At 37.4% G+C, this 18704-nt stretch overlaps 1 protein-coding gene across 3 annotated transcripts in view; it reads left to right on the top strand.

Annotated features, from left to right (window-relative positions):
- YBX1 (Y-box binding protein 1) overlaps window positions 1–18257 on the top strand; it is a 28173-nt gene extending 9916 nt beyond the window's left edge. The window contains exons 3-8 of one of the 3 annotated variants that reach the window (XM_074217812.1): window positions 2820–2853; window positions 5895–5984; window positions 6316–6618; window positions 7235–7317; window positions 16836–17101; window positions 17897–18257. In XM_074217812.1, the coding sequence (XP_074073913.1) occupies window positions 2820–2853; window positions 5895–5984; window positions 6316–6618; window positions 7235–7317; window positions 16836–17070 (745 nt within the window). In that variant the 3' untranslated portion in view covers window positions 17071–17101; window positions 17897–18257. Of the gene's footprint in view, window positions 1–2819; window positions 2854–5894; window positions 5985–6315; window positions 6619–7234; window positions 7318–16835; window positions 17102–17891 lie in introns of all 3 variants that reach the window. The other 2 variants (XM_074217811.1, XM_074217813.1) reach the window with 2 other exon arrangements.
- The last annotated feature ends 447 nt before the right edge of the window (window positions 18258–18704 follow it).

The following is an 18704-nucleotide window of genomic DNA, read 5'->3' on the forward strand; positions in this document are numbered from 1 at the left end:
GTTGCTTGGTTAGTCTTTTTCTTAAACACTTCAGTAATGAGTTTACTATTTTTTTTTTTGCAAGGCAAATGGGGTTAAGTGGCTTGCCCAAGGCCATACAGCTAGGTAATTATTGTCTTAGACCAGATTTGAACCCAGGTACTCCTGACTCCAGGGCCGGTGCTTTGTCCACTGCGCCACCTAGCTGCCCCATGAGTTTACTATCTTAAGGCATTCTATCCCATTTTGGAACAGGCTCAATTTTTTCCATCATACTGAGGAGGCTTGATTCTGCCTTCCCCCAACCTAAAACTATTACTCCTAATTTGGTCTTTGGAAGTACACAATTTGTTCTTTTGCCAGATTCTTTTTTAAGTATGAGTTGGGCTTAAATGGTCTTGAAATCCCTTTAAACTCAAATTGTGCTTTTACTTTCAACTTTCCTGTAGACTTGTGGTTTTCTATAGTGCCTCATAGATTGTATAAAATCTTTAGATAATAGTGAAAGTTAATAATTGAGGTGTTCTCCTCTTGGTTTATATTATTAGCCTAGATTGTGCAAAATTCTCTCCAGAGAATTCCCCTTTGTTCCCACATGTCCCATTTCAATACTACAGTTCTTTATCTTTACTCACTACCTGCCATTCATTTTGGGTTTTGCAGGGCAGTGGGGTTAAGTGACTTGCCTAAAGTCACACAGCTAGGTAATAAGTGTCTGAGTTCAGATTTGAACCCAGGTCCTCCTGACTCCAGGGCTGGTGCTTAGTTTATGGTGCCACCTACCTAGCTAGCCTTTTGCAACAAATTCTTAACCTTACTACAGTGTGCCCAGTTAGTGCATAGATGACAGAAAGATAAAAACTTTGTTCCTGATTTAATGGTAGTTCAATTGTTTGTTAGTTTTTTGTTTTTTTTTTTAGTTATGTCTGGCCTCTTTGAACCCAATTTGAAGTTTTGTTGGCAAAGGTCCAGGAGGGATTTGCCATTTTCTTCTTCTGAGGAAACTGGCAAACAGCATAAAGTGACTTACCCAAGATCACATTGCTACTGTCTGGAGGCCAGATTTAATTCATGAAGATAAATCTAATTGATTCCAAGCCCAGTGCTCTATCCACTATGCCACCAGTGATTATATATTTGAAATGTGGCATTTTCTAGCCTATTATATAGTCTGTGAAAACCCTACTATAAAATTCTGTGAAGGGAGAAGTTAAGGTATAGAGTTGAAGTGACATGATCAAACTCAAAGCAAATCTGTAGCAAAGCTAGGCTGATTTTTAGGTTTTGTCTTTGGTCCTGCCATGCTACTTCAATGAGAAATTTATTTCTTTGGTTTGTTTTCAAACACAAGAATGTTTGGGAAAGAATTTCATATCCCCAGAATTGACATTACAAATAAGGCAGGGTGATGAAATGGATTAAAGAACTGGCCTTGCAAATCTGTATGACCTGTGTTCAAATACCTCCCTTTCCCCCACACCTCTAGTAAAGATTGACAGCTATACATTCAGCTGCCCTATCCCCTCCCTTTTCAGCAAAGGCTCCCTCAACTCTTAACATGGAGAAGGCACAACTCTATTTCTTACTGGGGAGCTCATTCAACATAACTGATCTGAGTGGTCATCCAGCTTGACATAGCTTTTGGCATCAGTGTTGGAATAATTTAAGTAGTGTGTATGCATTGAAAAGGCACAGTGGCATGGGAGAGAACAGTAAGTCATGAATCCTTCTGGAGTTGGTTGTTTTCTTTAGTTTATTGTCCTCGGGATTCTCAACCATAAAATTGAGAATTTCTGTTTTGTGTATTTGTAAAGATAATTTTAGAGGAGGAATTTTTTTTTTCGTTAATATGTTTGTTATTCAGGATAAGGCTGAATTATCTACACTTAATAAGATTCAACTCATTGTATTGACAATCCAAATATCACTTCCTCATGTGTGTAGTTTCCCCATATCAAAAGTAAACTTTTAGCAGTCAGACTGTCTTACTTTGGTTTAGTGTATAATAAATGTTTTCATTTTTTCAAGGATTGAGCTGATCGGACAACCTTGGAGTTAATTTTTCAGAACTGCCTCAGCCAATCCTCCTGAGTTCTGCAAGTCAAGGTTCCTCCTTCTAGTTTTTTTTTTATGATTTACAGCAGTTTTATTTATTTACATACACACACACACATCCTGGTTTTTATCAGTTTTTACTTTAAAAAGTCAGTGATTACTCTAAACTCATCTAATTTTCAACCTTTGATAGCTGTTTTCTGTATTTTTTGACTTTCAAGTGCATAGGTGAGATTTGGGTTTCTTATGTTTTATTTATTTATTTTTAGTTTTTGTGAAGCAATAGGGCTAAGTGGCTTGCCCAAGGCCACACAACTGGATAATTATTAAATGTCTGAGGTCAGATTTGAACTCAGGTACTTCTGACTCCGGGCCAGTGCTCTACCCACTGCACCACCTAGCCACCCCTCTTTTATTGAAAGAGATTTTACATTTATTTTGTCTGTGTTGGTACCTTTGGGTGGCTTGGTCAAGGAACAATAGAACAAGGGAAAATCCTTTTTGGGAAGAAAATGGGGCTCTCCCACATGGCAGGCCCAACAGCTTCATAGTTCTAATCCCTCCTAATAAATTTTATAAACTCTCACTTGGCTAGAATTTTTCTGAGGAGCTAGGTCAATTGAGTTTGAGTTCAGGTTTATTGCCTGAACTTTAAGTGTTGAGTCCTGGTCATAGATGTGGATAAACCACTTCTCCATGGAAGTAGAAATTGCAAGTGGCTCCTAAACCCAGCTGTACTTATTGGATGCATTTCTGACTCCTCCACCTTGATTTTTGTCTTACAGGAATGACACCAAGGAAGATGTATTTGTACACCAGGTGAGTGATTGTGCAGACATCGACACTTCTGACTGAAGTGCTATAACCTGAAATCCTGGATTGGTAAATAACCACCAAACTGACTTCTGCTTCCTTGTTTTCTGAAGTGATAGTAATGTATTTGGTATAAATACATGGGTATTTTGAAGCATGCTTTGTCTTTGCTTTTGTATTTGTATCCCCAGCGCTTAGCACAGTGCTTGGCACATAGTAAATGCTTAATAAATGCTTCCTCATTCATTCATTTTTCATTCAGAATACCATTAGAACAATCTCTGGTAAGAGATAGCATATTCTAGTGTAAACTGAAGATGGGGACTTGGAAGAAATAGGGCTGTATTCCAGAGTCAGGTGTACTTTTTATAGTGTTTGAAACCTGAGATAGATTCAGTTCACTTTAAAATGGATGTTTTAATTGATAGACAAATTGTGTTAGTATCGAATTAGGTGAGGCAATAATTATTTTTTAATCCTGAAGAGTCCAATGCATAGGAGGCTATGTAATTGTTGAGTGTATGAATTAGAAAATTAGGAAATTTTGATCACCTGAAGGTAAGTAAAGTAGAAAAGGAATGGTGAGATGGATAATAGTTCAGTAACTTTCAGATTAGGTAGTCATTTAAGAAAGAAAAATTGCATTCAAGGTAGATGTAGTTTGCTGAACTTTTTTACTCAAGTAACTTTTTAGATGTTTTTAGAAATAGCTTTGGAGTAGAGCAAGCATCTCAAACTAAAGCTTAATGCTGTGATTGTAGTTTGCTGTTGGATTTGAGGCTTCCTAAGGCTTTTCCTGAAGGCTACAGCCACATGTAGAAATAAGCCTTGAAAGACTAGATTTGCGTTTTGCATGTGCACAAACTGACAGGCAATGGAATTACTCTGGATTTTGCAGTTTAGAGCCCAACAGGCTTTATTGTTCTTTATATCACTACTCTGCTTAAATGGTTTGATCTTTCTCTTGTGTTTATAGCCTATAACCTAGCAAAAAAGAAAACACTTAATAATTTATCTCTCTTCTCCTTCCCAACCCCAGGGAATGTGTGAGCCAAAAAGGCTAGAGGGCTTAGAGATGATAGACAGTTTTATTTAGCTTGCTGCTTTGTAGAAATTAAGGATCTTTATATTCAGTATAAAATTGGGGAAGGAGGGGAGGAAGGATGGGGAGGCAAGGTCAATTTCCAACACTTTCAGAAGTATCTTCACAGAATAATAGCATATGAATTCTCAAAGCATCAGGTGTACTCTTGATCAAATGTAAGTACAAAAACATATTCCAAAACCAAATGTCAATAGCTTTTAAGCCATATCATTGCTCCTATCCATGGCCCCAGTCATCAAGTTGACTGTAAAAATTGAGGGTTTGACTCATTTTAGAACAAATTTTTCTTTTACAGACTTCTCAGCAGTCATGTTTGAATACAGTCTACCCTTGGTTATCTGATTTCCTTGTTTCCCCTCCCATCTATCGTCCTTATTTCATCAGTTATTAGTTTCTTTATAATAATACATAAATTAAGACGTAGTAAAAACTTGTCTGTTTTGCTACTTTAAGAGAAGTTGGAACTGTTGACCAAAATAAGGACTAGGTGTTATTTGTGGATCTATTATTCAAAGCAATTGTTAATCTCCCATAGCTTCAGGTAACATAGAGTTGGTATATAAAGAGTTAAAATTAAGTTCAAGGGATGGTTTAGGTGGTAACACTATTTGAACTTTGATTCCATTTTGCTATCACAGTATTCAGTTGTACTGATTCATATGTTGTCTGGGGGAACTTTTTTTCCCCTTTATTATGTTGACTGTTTCAACCTTTAACTGTTGATTCACTTCTTTTCTGGGTACTAGGTTTTTCTGGTTGATAAGGGGACTAGCTTTCAAAGGTTCTAGACAGTGGTTAGACCCAATAACCTCATCTTCTTTGTTACCTTGTTACAAAGCCAACCCCATTTGCAGGCAACCAAAATCCTTAGTCATAATAGAGGAAAAACCACTCACTTCATGGGGGACATAGAATGGTTTTCTTTCTCCTCTTTACCATGGCTTAGCTCCTTAGTGTTGCTTACCCAATTTTGGAGCCCAAGGAATAGAATCCTCATTCACAGTCCTTATTGTACTCAGGAATGAGGTATTGGGACTGCTACACAGAGCATGTTTGAGTAGCTCTAGTATTGTCTAGCAGACTGAAAAAAGCTTCTGGTGAATTTCTGGGAAGGAAATAACCCAAGTTGCCTGGTGCCATTAAATAATGAGAGGAGGAATCCACCAATGCCAGGTCTATCGATATCATTCTCTGGGCCCCAGAAACCCAGGAAGTGAGGTTTCAACTGACATTTGTGATGGCTTGGTGTGGAATAAAGCCAAGGACCAAATTGAGACCTGGTTAGCTCATTAATGGGTAAACTAAATTTTCCTGTTATCTGAGCCAACCCCTGAGTTGGGACTAGCCGGCCACTATTGAGGTTGGACATGGGAAGATTTTTTTTTCAACATTGCTGATAGCAAACACGAGAGTGCATGTGAATTAGTAGGAAAGTTGCGAGGCAGCATGGCATAGAAGATAAGAGTACTGGCCTTGAAGTCAGGAAGCCCTGGGTTCAAGTCCTCCCTCTTTCATTGTACTGACTCTGTGACCCATAGCATGTCATTTAACATCTCAGTGCCCCAGGCCACTCTCTAAAGTCTTAATTTGAAGAGGAGGTATCTACCTTAATTAGTAGAAGGAAGTTCCTACCCAGGAACTGATTGATTACACAATGAAATCACAAGTCTGGTTAAAAAATTTCTTTAAAAACAGTGGTAAGCACTGGGCAAAATAAGGGTAAAAAACATGTATAAGATATATGAGTATTAGTCTGTGGATATAGGTCTTTGTGGTCCCTGCCTTCCTAAATTTAATGAACTTAATGGTTTCATTTCAATTCGTCTTTAGGTCAAATGTATATCCAAGTATATTAAACTTAATAATGAAATCTGGTACATTTTAAATGAAAAAGCACATTATTCACCCCTGTTAATCTAATTTTGGAATGTGATATTACTAGACTGCCATAAAGAAGAATAACCCCAGGAAGTACCTTCGCAGTGTAGGAGATGGAGAGACTGTGGAGTTTGATGTTGTTGAAGGAGAAAAGGTGAGGATGTTTTCTGTGTAAAGGTTTGACTTCAGTCCAGAAATAATGAGTTTTGATGGTGACTCTAATGTAGATGGGTCAGATGACCACAAATACAGGTTCATCAAGCTTTATATATAGCTTTCCTATTGTGTGCTGGCTGCAGTTAGTGTGCAATCTCTTCAGAGCCGTGATGAACTGATACATTTCAGTCACGTGGTGTGTGTATGCACCCCCTGGCCACAGCAAACCTTTTTTTTGTTTGTTTGGTTTTTTTAACTGTGAATTTTGTAAATATAATTATTTCTGATTTCCTTTGAGTATCACTATCAACTTGTAATGGCTTTTGTAGGGTGCGGAGGCAGCTAATGTTACAGGCCCTGGTGGTGTTCCAGTACAAGGCAGTAAATATGCAGCCGACCGTAACCATTACAGACGTTATCCACGTCGTAGGGGTCCTCCACGGAACTACCAGCAGAATTACCAGAATAGTGAGAGTGGGGAAAAGAACGAGGGATCAGAGAGCGCTCCAGAAGGCCAGCCCCAACAGCGTCGTCCCTACCGCAGGCGACGGTTCCCACCTTACTACATGCGGAGACCCTATGGGCGTCGACCACAGTATTCCAACCCTCCTGTGCAGGGAGAAGTCATGGAGGTAATAATGTTATGGGACATTAACTATGGAGATCACACAGAAGTGATAATAATATACTGGCTTTTCTTTCTTTGAGACTAAAATTTTAAGAACTCTTATGCCTGTGGATTTTTTTTCTTTAAAAAATTTTTCATAACCACTGTAAGATGAATGTATAATAATTTTCTTACTTGAGCAGTTCACAAATTTTAATACAGACACTACCTATATTGGATTAGAGCATAGTGGTAATGAATATTTACCACTTCTTGAAACCAAGAAGACCTGAGTTCACATCTCATTTCATGTACTCTTTGACCCTGAATAAGTTACTTAGGATCTGCCTCAGGTTCTTTCCCCTACTATAAAATGGGGATAATAACTTCTACTTTGTAGAATACTGTTAAGGATTAAATGTGATAGTAGATACTTTTAGAACATTTAAAGTTCTATGTAAATATTACCTACTGACCTCTAAAGCCAGTATGTAAATATTACCTACTGACTTTAGAGGTCAGACCTACAGTTGAACTTTTTATTAAGTGAACTAAGAAACCAGGTGATTTACTTTATACTCATCCTTTTGGAATGATCTGGTTTTGGTAGATTTAATGTGTATTGTGTATTTTTTTTCTAGGGAGCTGACAACCAGGGTGCAGGAGAACAAGGTAGACCAGTGAGACAGAATATGTATCGGGGTTATAGACCACGATTCCGCAGGTATGTTCTATATTGATGAATTCTGAATTAAAATTCCTAAGTATACGGCAGGTCACGCTTGTTAGCACCTGTATATGGATTTTTCTTTTTTAGGGGAAAAATAATCCTTTTTGGTTTATTTCGCAATATTAACAGTTTTTATTTTACCCTTTTGTCTTTTATCAGTCAGTGGGCAGGTGTAATTTCCTTTCCCTCAATCAGTTATGTCTAAGGTGTGCTGTACTTTCTGCCTTTTTTTTTACGTTGGTTAAAAATACTTATGTTGACGTGGTTTTACTAAAACAGCAAAAATGGAAATTGAAAAATGGTAAGATTTCTCTATTTAAAGCTAGGTAAGGTTAAAAGATACACATAGTGGAGGGGGGAACCTCAGAGGGAGGTGTTAATTTTTTATTGTAACAGCTTTTGTGGCAAATTAAGATGTAGAGTCAATATTGATGGGGTTTTTTGTGTGTGGGACAATGGGGGTTAAAGTGACTTGCCCAAGATCACACAGCTACTAAGTAATCAAGTGTCTTGAGTTGAGATTTCAATTCAGGTCCTCTGATTCCAGGGCTGGTATTCTGTCCACTGCACTACCTAACTGCCCCATATTAATAAATTTTAAAAGTGATAGTGAACATTTATGAACTGTGGCTTGATGTGAAGACTCAACAGGGAGATTGGGGTAGCATCTTCATGGGGGGGGTGATTTGTTACATGTAAAACTCATTAGGTTTGTTCATAGGGAAAGAGAAGTCTCTCACAGTCTAATGTTTTTGGAACTCTTGGGATAGCTAGCTATAAATCATTCTTAATGAAAGGAATTTGGTTAGCAGAAAAGATTAATGGAGTCAACTTAGGGATGGGGGAAGATAGATTACAAACCCCAAGTGGTTGAATATCAGGTAACAAAATAATTCGTTTTGGTATATGTTACTATTCTGTTTTCTACCTATGGGATATCATAATTTCAAAACATGGTTCTAAAAATGTAGTTCTAGACCACTTGTGGCTTTTAAGGATCACCTCAAGTTATTAATATTCTCTATATACCCCTTCCACATGGGGTTTTATTACATGATTGTGTATGAGAGGAGGGGAAGATTCTTCTGTTTTCTATATATTTTTTTGATATATATTAACCAAACCTTTGCCTGGGGTTCCCTGAATTTCCCCTTCTAAATAAATGAGCAGTTATTCTTTATTTCCTTAGTCTCTACTTCCAAGAAACTCTGAATCAATCTTCCTCCACCTTTATACCTTTGGCATCTTGCACATAGGAGACCTTTAATGTGTGTTGAGCTGAATTGCCTAGGCTAGAGATAGATTGCTTGAAGCAGTGGTGGAGATGGTTTCTTGACAGCAGGGGACCCCCAGAGCGTTGTGTCTATGCAATGTTTGCAGGTGCACCTGGGCTCTTTCCTGGAAAGGTAAGTTTTTTTTGTGCTGTGCAATTCAGGTAGCATTGGGATTAAATCTTCCCCATGCCCATATAATAGCTAGGTGGTGTAAATACCAGTATCCTTCTTTAAGTCAACTTCTAGGCTTTTATTAGAGAACCAAGTAAGAATTGCAATTTATTTGCAGTTAACGCATAGCAGGCTCCTTTTAATATGTAGAAAGTTCTGCTTTCATAATTACTATAATAATGTTGGAATGAATTTTCAAGCAAAGGCCCCTCCCCTAAGGGTGACTTTTCATTATCAGTACTAGCCCTGAAGTTCTGTCAACAATTTTTCTTGACTAGGTATGTTTGGTAGAACCTAAAGGCTTTGATAATTTAATGCTTCTGAAAGTGGTTTGTTTGGGTTTTCTATAAATCCTTCATCCAACTGAAATGGTAGTACCTAATGTCAGATAGTCAAAATGTATGTAGCTCAGGGGCCCCAGAGGCGAGCAATGGTCTCTGTTAATAGATGTCTCAAGACTGTTAGAGTAGGGGGGCCAAAGGCCATTTGGATAGTTAAAACTTTTTGTGGGCTATCTTTGGTCAAACAATTATTGCACTCCTAAAAAACTCCCAGATTTATTGAATTTTGAATTCTACCTGGGTTTATCTTAGCAATACCAGACCAATACAACCCATGGGCTGGAGGTTCCATGCCCCTGATTAAGAAGCTGGGTTCTCTACTTTACCAAACAACATTGGAGGGAAGGACCCTACTAAAGGCGCAGGGACTGCCAATGCTGCAGCATAATCTTGTCAGCAAGGGAAGAAACAAAAAAACTTGCCTCTTCCCAAATCCCATCCAAAAAAGCCAAAGCTGCCATTTATTATGGGAACAAAGTTTGAGCCTGAGGGCAGCATGGTATATAGCACATTCAGAATGGGTCTGAATTAGTAATCCACAAAAATATCAGCTGTGTATAGAACAGCTTGTCCTTTGATGTTGGGACAGTGAGATGTTAGTATATACTAGCTATCAATTGTATTAGAGCTTAGGAAATGGTAATTACTTAACCACAGGAGTGGAATAGCATATTGGGGATACAGAGAGCCACCCCTGGAACCTGGGACCTCGGGCCTGTCTGGCTGAGGCAGTGGTTAACTGATGAGATCCCAGGCTCTATTCCTTGGTTTTTTCCTGTACCACATTCTGCCCCAATTCCCACCTCACCCCCTTAAAAAAAACAACCAAAAACAATCCTTAGAATTCTTTGCCGTCCTCTGTAGTACTGAGAAATCTGTACTGAAGTCCAATTAAGTTTGTCATTTTCAGGACATGGGCTTAGAGAGACATCTTGAGAAATATTGACTGAGTGACCACAGGCTACGCTCTTCTTCCACCCTGCTTCCATGTGGGGTCACATTTACCAGGGTCTGTGGGTGTGGTTGCCCACTCTTCTCTCTGCCTCCCTCTGTCCTGGGGTAGAGAGGTGGGAGCCCTGATGTTTAGCATGTTCTGGCACATGAGGTCAGTCAGTTACCTACTATGGGCCAGGCACTATGCCAGACTGGGAAGTGCAAAGAAAGACCCTGTTCTGGAGTTTACAGTCTATAGAGAGAAAGTGAACCAATTAGTACAAAGAGGAAGGCACCACAAGATAAGGTTTTTTTTTTTTTTTCTGGTACTGAACCCATGTCACCCTGGGTATATTCTTACTTTCTCAATGTGTCCCTAGGCAGAAATGGACTGTGCCAAAAATAGCACTCATCTGCCTTGGTGTAGAGGAATTTTCTGCATTGAGAATTGTCTTTGAAATACTGAACATGAGTTCAGTTTAAAATTGTCTTTAAATTGAATGTTTCTATTACATTAGTGGAGTTGCCTTAAACCTTTTGAATTCTTTTCACTGAGAGTACTTAAAAACAAAGTTCTGTATCATCCAGGATAAAGTTGAGAATTAATCTTTGCAGTAGCAAAAAAGCCTGATTATTCTCCGAGAAATGGTACTCCTATCTATATCTGTATACATTGATATATATATATAGTCTAAAAAGCTGCTAATTAGGCAGTAGTTTATTCTCTTGGTTACATAATAAGCTGACCCTTAGGATTCTCTTTGGACTAATTTTACCCAAACTTGACTTTTTTTTCCTTCTTGGATAGGTTAAAAGGTCAAGTGCTAAAATGATAGAATATCATTTTATAGCAGTTTGAAAAGAAATTCATCCTTGGATCCATGTAATCACTGTATGAATTGATTTAAATAATCCCTTTGTTTTGTTTCCTCCCTCCCCTTTCCTTCATTCTTGTCTTTCCTCAGCATGGTGCAGTGGAAAGGACACTGGGCTAAGTTCAGGGTTTTATCCCACCTGTGGGGCTTGGAATAGCAGACTTAGCCTCAAGGTCTCATTAACTCCTTTGGAGGATTTGAATTTATGGTTTATCTTATTCCATACCTGTACAGCTCCTCAGTCTGAATTTTTCCCTTAACAGAAAAATAGAGGGAAAGGGAATAAACATTTATATAGTGTCCATTGGGTGCCAGGTACTTTGTAAATATCTCATTTAATCCTTACATCTAGTGATGTATATGTATTGTTACCCCCATTTTACAGTTGAGAAAACTGAAGCAGACTGGCTAAATGACTTAAACCCAAAATCATACAGCTAGTAAGTGTCATGAAACTGGATTTGAACTTGGGTCTTGCTGACTCCAGGCTCCATACTCTATCCACTGTGCTGCCTAGTTGAAACAAGATGTCTTTCAACACAGAAGTACTTTCTTTAGTTGGGTTAAACCTACTAAGTTTTTAGAACTTAACCTGTGAGAGATCACTATTGATCTTATTCCTGAAGTTCCCTGCAAAAGAATTACTTTTTTTTACCTTGGGGTGGAGGACATTGAATGACTTTTGACAACTTTTTTTTACAACCTTTTTGTACTTTTTGTTTAACCCATTACCCTTGGACATAGAAATACAACTATTGAATGAGGCAGTTTCCTCTTGCTGACATTCCCCACAAGCATCCAAATTAATTCTAAGTGGGTATCTCCTTGTTTCCCTAGTCCAGGTGTGATCCCAGATGACACAGAAATTGCTCCATACTGACTTTTCTCAGAGAGAAATTATGAATCTAAGTCCCAGCAGATGTATGAAAAAGATACTCTGTCCCAGCTGTTCCCTGGTGGTTTTTGCAGTCAGGACTACAGTGGAAAGCTGAGATGTTCACAGGAAAGCTAACATCTTTTTGGTGTCTAAGGTAGCTCCTCAGAAGCCTTGGGGAAGGTAAGGGATAGGCTTTCTGAAGTTGAAGTCCCAGACTCCATGGTGATTGTCAAATCCTTCCTGGCTTGATCAGATGAATCATTCTTTATGAGCCATTCATTAAGGTAAGGAAAAATGAATATCTATATTATGTAGATGAGCCCCTGAAGCAACAAGGTTTATTAGTATATTAATGTGGGAGTAAGTTACTGAGACTTTTGAGGCTCAGACTTGAAGATGGATCCTGGTTTCTCCAGGCAAACTACTTTTGCTAGATAGGACACATCATCTTGGTCTATGGGAATTGGGATTTATAACAGGGTGCTCCTCCTTCCTCTTAGTAAAAGTGCAGGGAAGTGAGGAATGTTTTCTATCCTGAAAAGTTCAATCCTTTAGCATGGTGGTCTCAGGATTGTACTTTGATTAAGCCTTTTTTTTTCAGATGGTATTAAAACTGAAGAGAATTTCTTCTGGGTCATCTGAAAATTCAAAAGTTAATATTAAAAGAGATGAATTTTTGCTACAGTCTCTTAGTTCACAGTTTCAGGCAAAAGGAATCAAGTTAAAATGTTTTCTTTCAACAAGCTGAGGTTTGCCACGGAGTCAAGATTTAGAAACTCTTAGCCTTAGTGTGTGGATCTCCTGTTTTTCCCATCCTGACCTTAAAATCCCTCTAACATCTAAATTCACCTTACCTTCTCACCTTTCCTTCCCAATGCCTTATAGTTCCTCTTTTCTCTTGAATAAACTATATTGCCTATTTGAAGAGAACCTTCTCTGTTAGAGTTAAAACAAATGTGTTGTTGGAAAAGTGATTTCATCAACAAGCATGTTAAATGCCTTCTAAATGGTAGGTACTTAATAAGCTACAAAGACAAACAGTTTGCTCTTGGGAGATCTTGTATTTCTATTTGGGGAGACTTTAGTAAACAATACAAGAATAACATGCAAATATAGAAAAAATAAATACAAGGCAACTAGCTAGGGTGGGAGAAAATAGCAGTTGGATTCAAGGAGTTAATGTACAAAGTAGACCTGCTTCAGTCAAGTTTGAGAGCTCTGGAAGAAGAAAGGGCTGTGAGAAATCTAGCCACTTTGGCTAGATCATTAAATGTGAGAAAGGGCTAGGATATGAAGGACTTCAAAAAACAGTTTATGTTTTAGCTTAGAAACAATAGAAAACTACTGAAATAGCTTGAATAGGGGAGTAATGTGATCAAATCTATTCTTAAGGAAAGAACTTTTTGAAGACAGCTGAGATCTTTCGTCCTGTATGTTCTTGAATAATAATCAAAACAGGAAGTTACATTTTTTGTATGCTGCTCTTATCTTCATATGGCCATTGGTGAAATGCTAACAGGATCTATTTGAGTATTTCCTGAGCCAAGGGTATTTTTTGGTCACCAGATAGAATCCTAGAACCCAGAAGCTGAAAGAGAACTTTGAAAGCTTTTAGTCTCATTTATTGTTTGAGGGCTGAATTCCTGCAACTTTATTCCCAAAGTAATCAAGATGTGTTCAAGGTGATCACTCAATAATGATATAAACTTCAGTGGCCTCCTCTTGATGAGTGTAGTCTTCAATGGTGGGGGTGAAAGTAAATAGTATCACAAGAGAACCTCAAAGTCAGTTTTTCAGTTTTGCTTCATAAACTTGAGAGAAATGGGGGAAAAAACCAATTCACAGTTAGAGGTATAGGTTGTTTGAATGTCATTAGCTAAATTACTGCAAGTCTTTAAATTCTAAATGCGAGTTTCCTCTATAAAATGTGCAAGTTGTGCTTTATGAATTTATAGTTCTGTAATATTATGCTATTCTTTTCTACGAATTATAAAGATAATAATTTGGTGCTAAATAACTTGACGTTTTTGTATTTGGTAAATGCTGCTCACAGACTTGGGTGAATTTTGGGAAACTGTCCCGGCCTTGAAATTGTACAGATATTAGTGTAACTGTCTTTGATTGTAAGAAAGGAATATATAATAGACTGGGTACATAGTCAAAGGGAGAGGGGTGTCTCTTGTCCTGTCTACACAGGTCTCCAGGTGACCTGTATCCCCTTTTTAACATTTTTCTCACCCCAACTTCATCAGTAAAGCCTGGTTATGTATTTTGTGAAGCATGTTTGCTAGGGTAACCTTTTTATGAAATATTTCCAAAAATATTTCATAAACAGTGAATGATAGCCTTGGAAAAGTCATTGTCTTTCAGACCCTTTGGGAAAAAATTGAAGTGAATTTGAGAAAGTAAGCATGTTAGTTGACTGTCTCGTAGCTAGATCTGTCTTGGATGGGTTTCAGTTGGCTGTCTCTTGTCCTAGGACAAGTTTGGACCAAGTAAGTTACTGTCTAGCCAAATATACTAAGTGTTTACTCAGTGGAGGTAAAGATAAAATTTGATAAAGGAGAGTACATTGATAGCTAACTTCTGTGTTATGATACAGGATAACATTAATTCATGTAGAATTTGGAGAAGCTCATCAAGGTTTAAGCTCAAAGTGACTTTTATAAAGGATTTTGCAATAAGTTATTTTTAGAGAATTGAAAAATGAAAGTTGCAAAATCTTCATGGAGAAAAATGACATTTGAGCTGCATATTTAAGAGGTGAAGAAAGGGAAGCAATTAAATAAATTTTAAGAAAGGGAAGCAATTAAAACATACTGTGACCAGATAAGCAGATTGCAATACCCTTAAGCAACAGACAGTCCTCCATTTTGGTTAGTTTGGGGATGGGCAGAAGAAATGTTCGGGAAAGGTGGTAAACTAAGTTTTGGAGGGCCATTCATTGTTCAGTAAACAGATTTCCTCAAAAGAATAACATGACTAGAGCAACAAAATGAAGGGTGAATTTGTAGGAAAACTAAAGGTTGTAAGAGAGCCTTGTATATTAGGTAAACTCATGGAAATAGGGTTATAAGAGCATCTTCTGAATTGTAAATGATCACAGTTTTTAAACAATTATAAAGTAAGGAAGAGAAGTCAAGTAGTTCATATTGAGAGACTATTGTTTTAGGAGTATGTTGAATGGAACATAAATGTGCATATATATGGGCAAATGTAAGGAGAAAGCACAGTTGCTATTGCCTTAACCTATAGAGAAAGCCACAGGGTGAAATGGAAAAGCTTTTGATATATAGAATGTTTATATAATGATATACTGTTCCTATAAGATAGACCGTATCTTGTAAAATCTTTGCTGTGTGAGGTCCATGTATATTCACTTGGAGTCATCGTGGGACGCGAGTTAAAATTAGTGATGGCCTTAAAATCACTGGTGCCTAGGAGAGGAAAAAAGAGAACATTGATAGGAACTTTTAGGACAATGACTAAGTTGAGACAAATTTTTTGTTGTTATAATTATTTTGAGATAAGGGGTTCCTGAATGTGATGGACATGATTTTGATTGGGACCTGGTCTGATCATTATTGAATCACTTTGTCAGTTAGGTTTGGGTCTTTGGAGATGAAAATAATGAAGAAAAGTTTTCAGCAAAGAGTGTCATATTATGAACAGACTATCTATTGCTTTTAACTATATTGAGTAGACCCCCAGTAAAATATTGAAGTCTGAAATACAAAGAAATGAAATTATGTGGATTAGTAGAATTAACCTGATTTTCAGAAAAGAGATTAAAATAGCAAGAGTTGAGATGAAACAGGAAGTTGAATTTGATGGGAGGGTTTAGGGATTGGAAAGAATTATTGTTAGTATAGTGGCCAAATTTTTTGGTGTCTGATTTGAAATTACAATTTGTGGTTTATTCTAGAGAATTCATAAACTCATTCAATTTGACTTCACTTCTTTGCTTTATTCTTATCTCTCTCTGCCTACAGTTACTATTCTGTATCAACAATTCACATTGGAGACAGTTGGCATTTTTTCCCCCTAAAACAAACGTGGATTAGGTATATATATCAGATTTGTATGTTTTTCCCCTCATCCATTGAGAGTCATCTCTGCTGCTGTAGAAAATATTAATAGTTCTGATCAAGGATCAAATTTCTATAAAGGGGTGGAGGAAGGTATATGGTGGTACCTCTGAATGGAAAATGATACTTTAAAAAGGTAGCCAGGAAGGTGATGAAATGTATGGTACTGATGAAAAATTTGGATGACTCTTATGGTGTATACGATCAATCCCAGAAGTGCTTTCTTTTACTCAATGTTGCTTCCTTTGCAGATTTATTCATTTTTAATAGCGTTTTCCTTAGTTCTTGACCTTCCTCTGTTTTTGTGGTTTTCTGCCCCTCTGTTTTTGTGGTTTTCTGCCTTTATTATATATATAGTCCCCAGAGAAAAGAATTATTTAACCACTGTCATTCTCCCCTGCTCTTTTCTTCCAGCATATTGTGTGGCTCTATCAAGTTAAAGTTTGTTCAGCTTTTTGTAAAGTGTAGCTAGATTGTTTACAGTAGTGGAATTTAATAGGGTTACCACTTCTCATGGTCTTATAGCAGTGTTCATCTATGTTTTCTCCATATCTCTTCTTTGTAGTAGACTTAATCTGGGTCAGGTCAGATGGTAACTGCTCTTATCTCTCAGATTAAAGTTGGTTTTTCTACCTTCTAAAATTGAAGGCTAGGATACTTTCCATGGCTAGAGCAGTTCCATGCAAGTTACAATTGGGGAAAAGTAGGCTTTTTTTCCCTTCAAAGAAATGCTGTAGACGTAATGTGAAAGTGTCGAATCTCTTTGAGAAATTAGCAAAAGATAGTAGAAAATTGGTTTGATTGGGTATACAAAATTATAAAACAATTGAATCTAAAATACTGGATTTATCAACTTTCCTCCAGGACATAGCCTTCTGTTATACTTGACTAACTTTGGGATGATTTGACCTTAATTAGTTGCATCTTTCCAAGTGTTACTAACTTGATTTCAGGGGCCCTCCTCGTCAAAGACAGCCTAGAGAGGAAGGTAATGAAGAAGACAAAGAGAACCAAGGAGATGAGACCCAGGGTCAGCAGCCACCTCAACGTCGGTACCGCCGTAACTTCAATTACCGACGCAGACGCCCAGAGAACCCTAAACCACAAGATGGCAAAGAGACAAAAGCAGCCGAACCACCAGCTGAGAATACGTCCGCTCCCGAGGCTGAGCAGGGCGGGGCTGAGTAAATGCCGGCTTACCATCTCTACCATCATCCGGGTAATTTGGTGATTGTGGAAATCATAAGCATAGAAAAAAACACCCTTGGCAATTCAGGTCTGATTGGGTAGCTCCTATTTTCCTCAATTTCCAAGAATTTGTATGGGTTGCCTAAAAATTTTTAAGACAAATATATACAAGGTCTTGGGTGGTGGGCAAAAGCTCTCATAGCCTAGCTAGACCAATCTTCAGGGAAATAACCTCTTAAGCATTTCCTATTCTATTTCTAACATTGAAATACTGAAATTTAATAATTCCACCTATTTTGTTAACTGTTTGTTGATAGGAGACTCTGCTGCTAATTTGGATAGCAGGATGTGACTACTATGAGCATGTATGATTCATTGAAATAACCTTATACACCATCGATGCTGTAGGGTTGCATCATACAATAAAATTGCTTTACCATGGAGTCAGTTATACTGTTGGTCAAATGATGACTTATGACTTTGCCACTTTAATATCCCTTGACAGGTTGTTTTCTGATTATAAATGAGGCATTTGTTCCTATTGAGGAAAAAGACCTCCCAGGATATGTGGGTAGCCCAATATCCATTTTTGCCATGAATTTATCAGCTCTGAGCTTACTTTAAAAAGATAGCTCTCTCTTTTAGGGAGAACATTGTGTGGAGCAAAGGAGTTAGGAAGTAAAAGACTTGAAACTTTCTTAGGGGATATTTAGCTAACACAGGTCTTAGGTGAGATTGGACTAGGATAAGGAATGGATTTTTTTGTCAATGTGATATTCTCAGCAACCTATATAATCTGACATTTATTTCTTTTCTTCTAGTTTAGTCATCATACAAGAAGAAAGAATATGAAATTCCAGCAATAATAAGAAATGAACAAAAGATTTGGAACGGAAGACCTAAGTGCTTGCTTTTTGCTATTGACCAGATAACTAGAACTCTCTGCATTATCTATGCAGCATGGGGTTTTTATTATTTTTACCTAAAAAAGTCTCTTTTGGGGAATGACAAACATGTTTTTTAAAAAGCCTGGTTTTCTCAATACACCTTTAAAGGTTTTTAAATTGTTTCATATCTGGTCAAGTTGAGATTTTTAAGAACCTCATTTTTAATTTGTATAAAAGTACACCTGATTTTTTCAAAAATCCACAAACTGCAAGCACCTGTTAATAAAGGTCTTTAAATAATTCTGTTCATGTCTGACTTCTTTTAAAGATGCTGTTGCAATTATTCAGTTATGTGTTGGCTGTATCACAGATGCAAATACAGAGGGTATCATAGGCTCCTTCAGACCACCATTACTCATACATAGATCTGGTTATATTTAAATAACTATTTCAGTAAAATCACATTTATTTTATGTATTTAAAAACATTCTGAGAAAACTCCGGACTTAACCAGACACTGAAAGTGTGTGTTGGGGAGAAGCACTTTGATACAGTTAAGAATCATTTCAGCCATTCTTTTCAGTCTGTTTTTCTCCCTAGAATAAAATTGATCCACAGACATGAAATCTGTTAGTGATATTGAAAAATGACTGGTCAAGGCAAAATTATAAAAAGAATAGAAATTGTGGGGGGGGATCCATTTATGGATTATGTTTTTTTTTTTTTCCCCCTTCAATTGTCCAGTAC

Source organism: Macrotis lagotis, chromosome 1, assembly GCF_037893015.1.
Source record: "Macrotis lagotis isolate mMagLag1 chromosome 1, bilby.v1.9.chrom.fasta, whole genome shotgun sequence".
Lineage (NCBI taxonomy): Eukaryota > Metazoa > Chordata > Mammalia > Peramelemorphia > Peramelidae > Macrotis > Macrotis lagotis.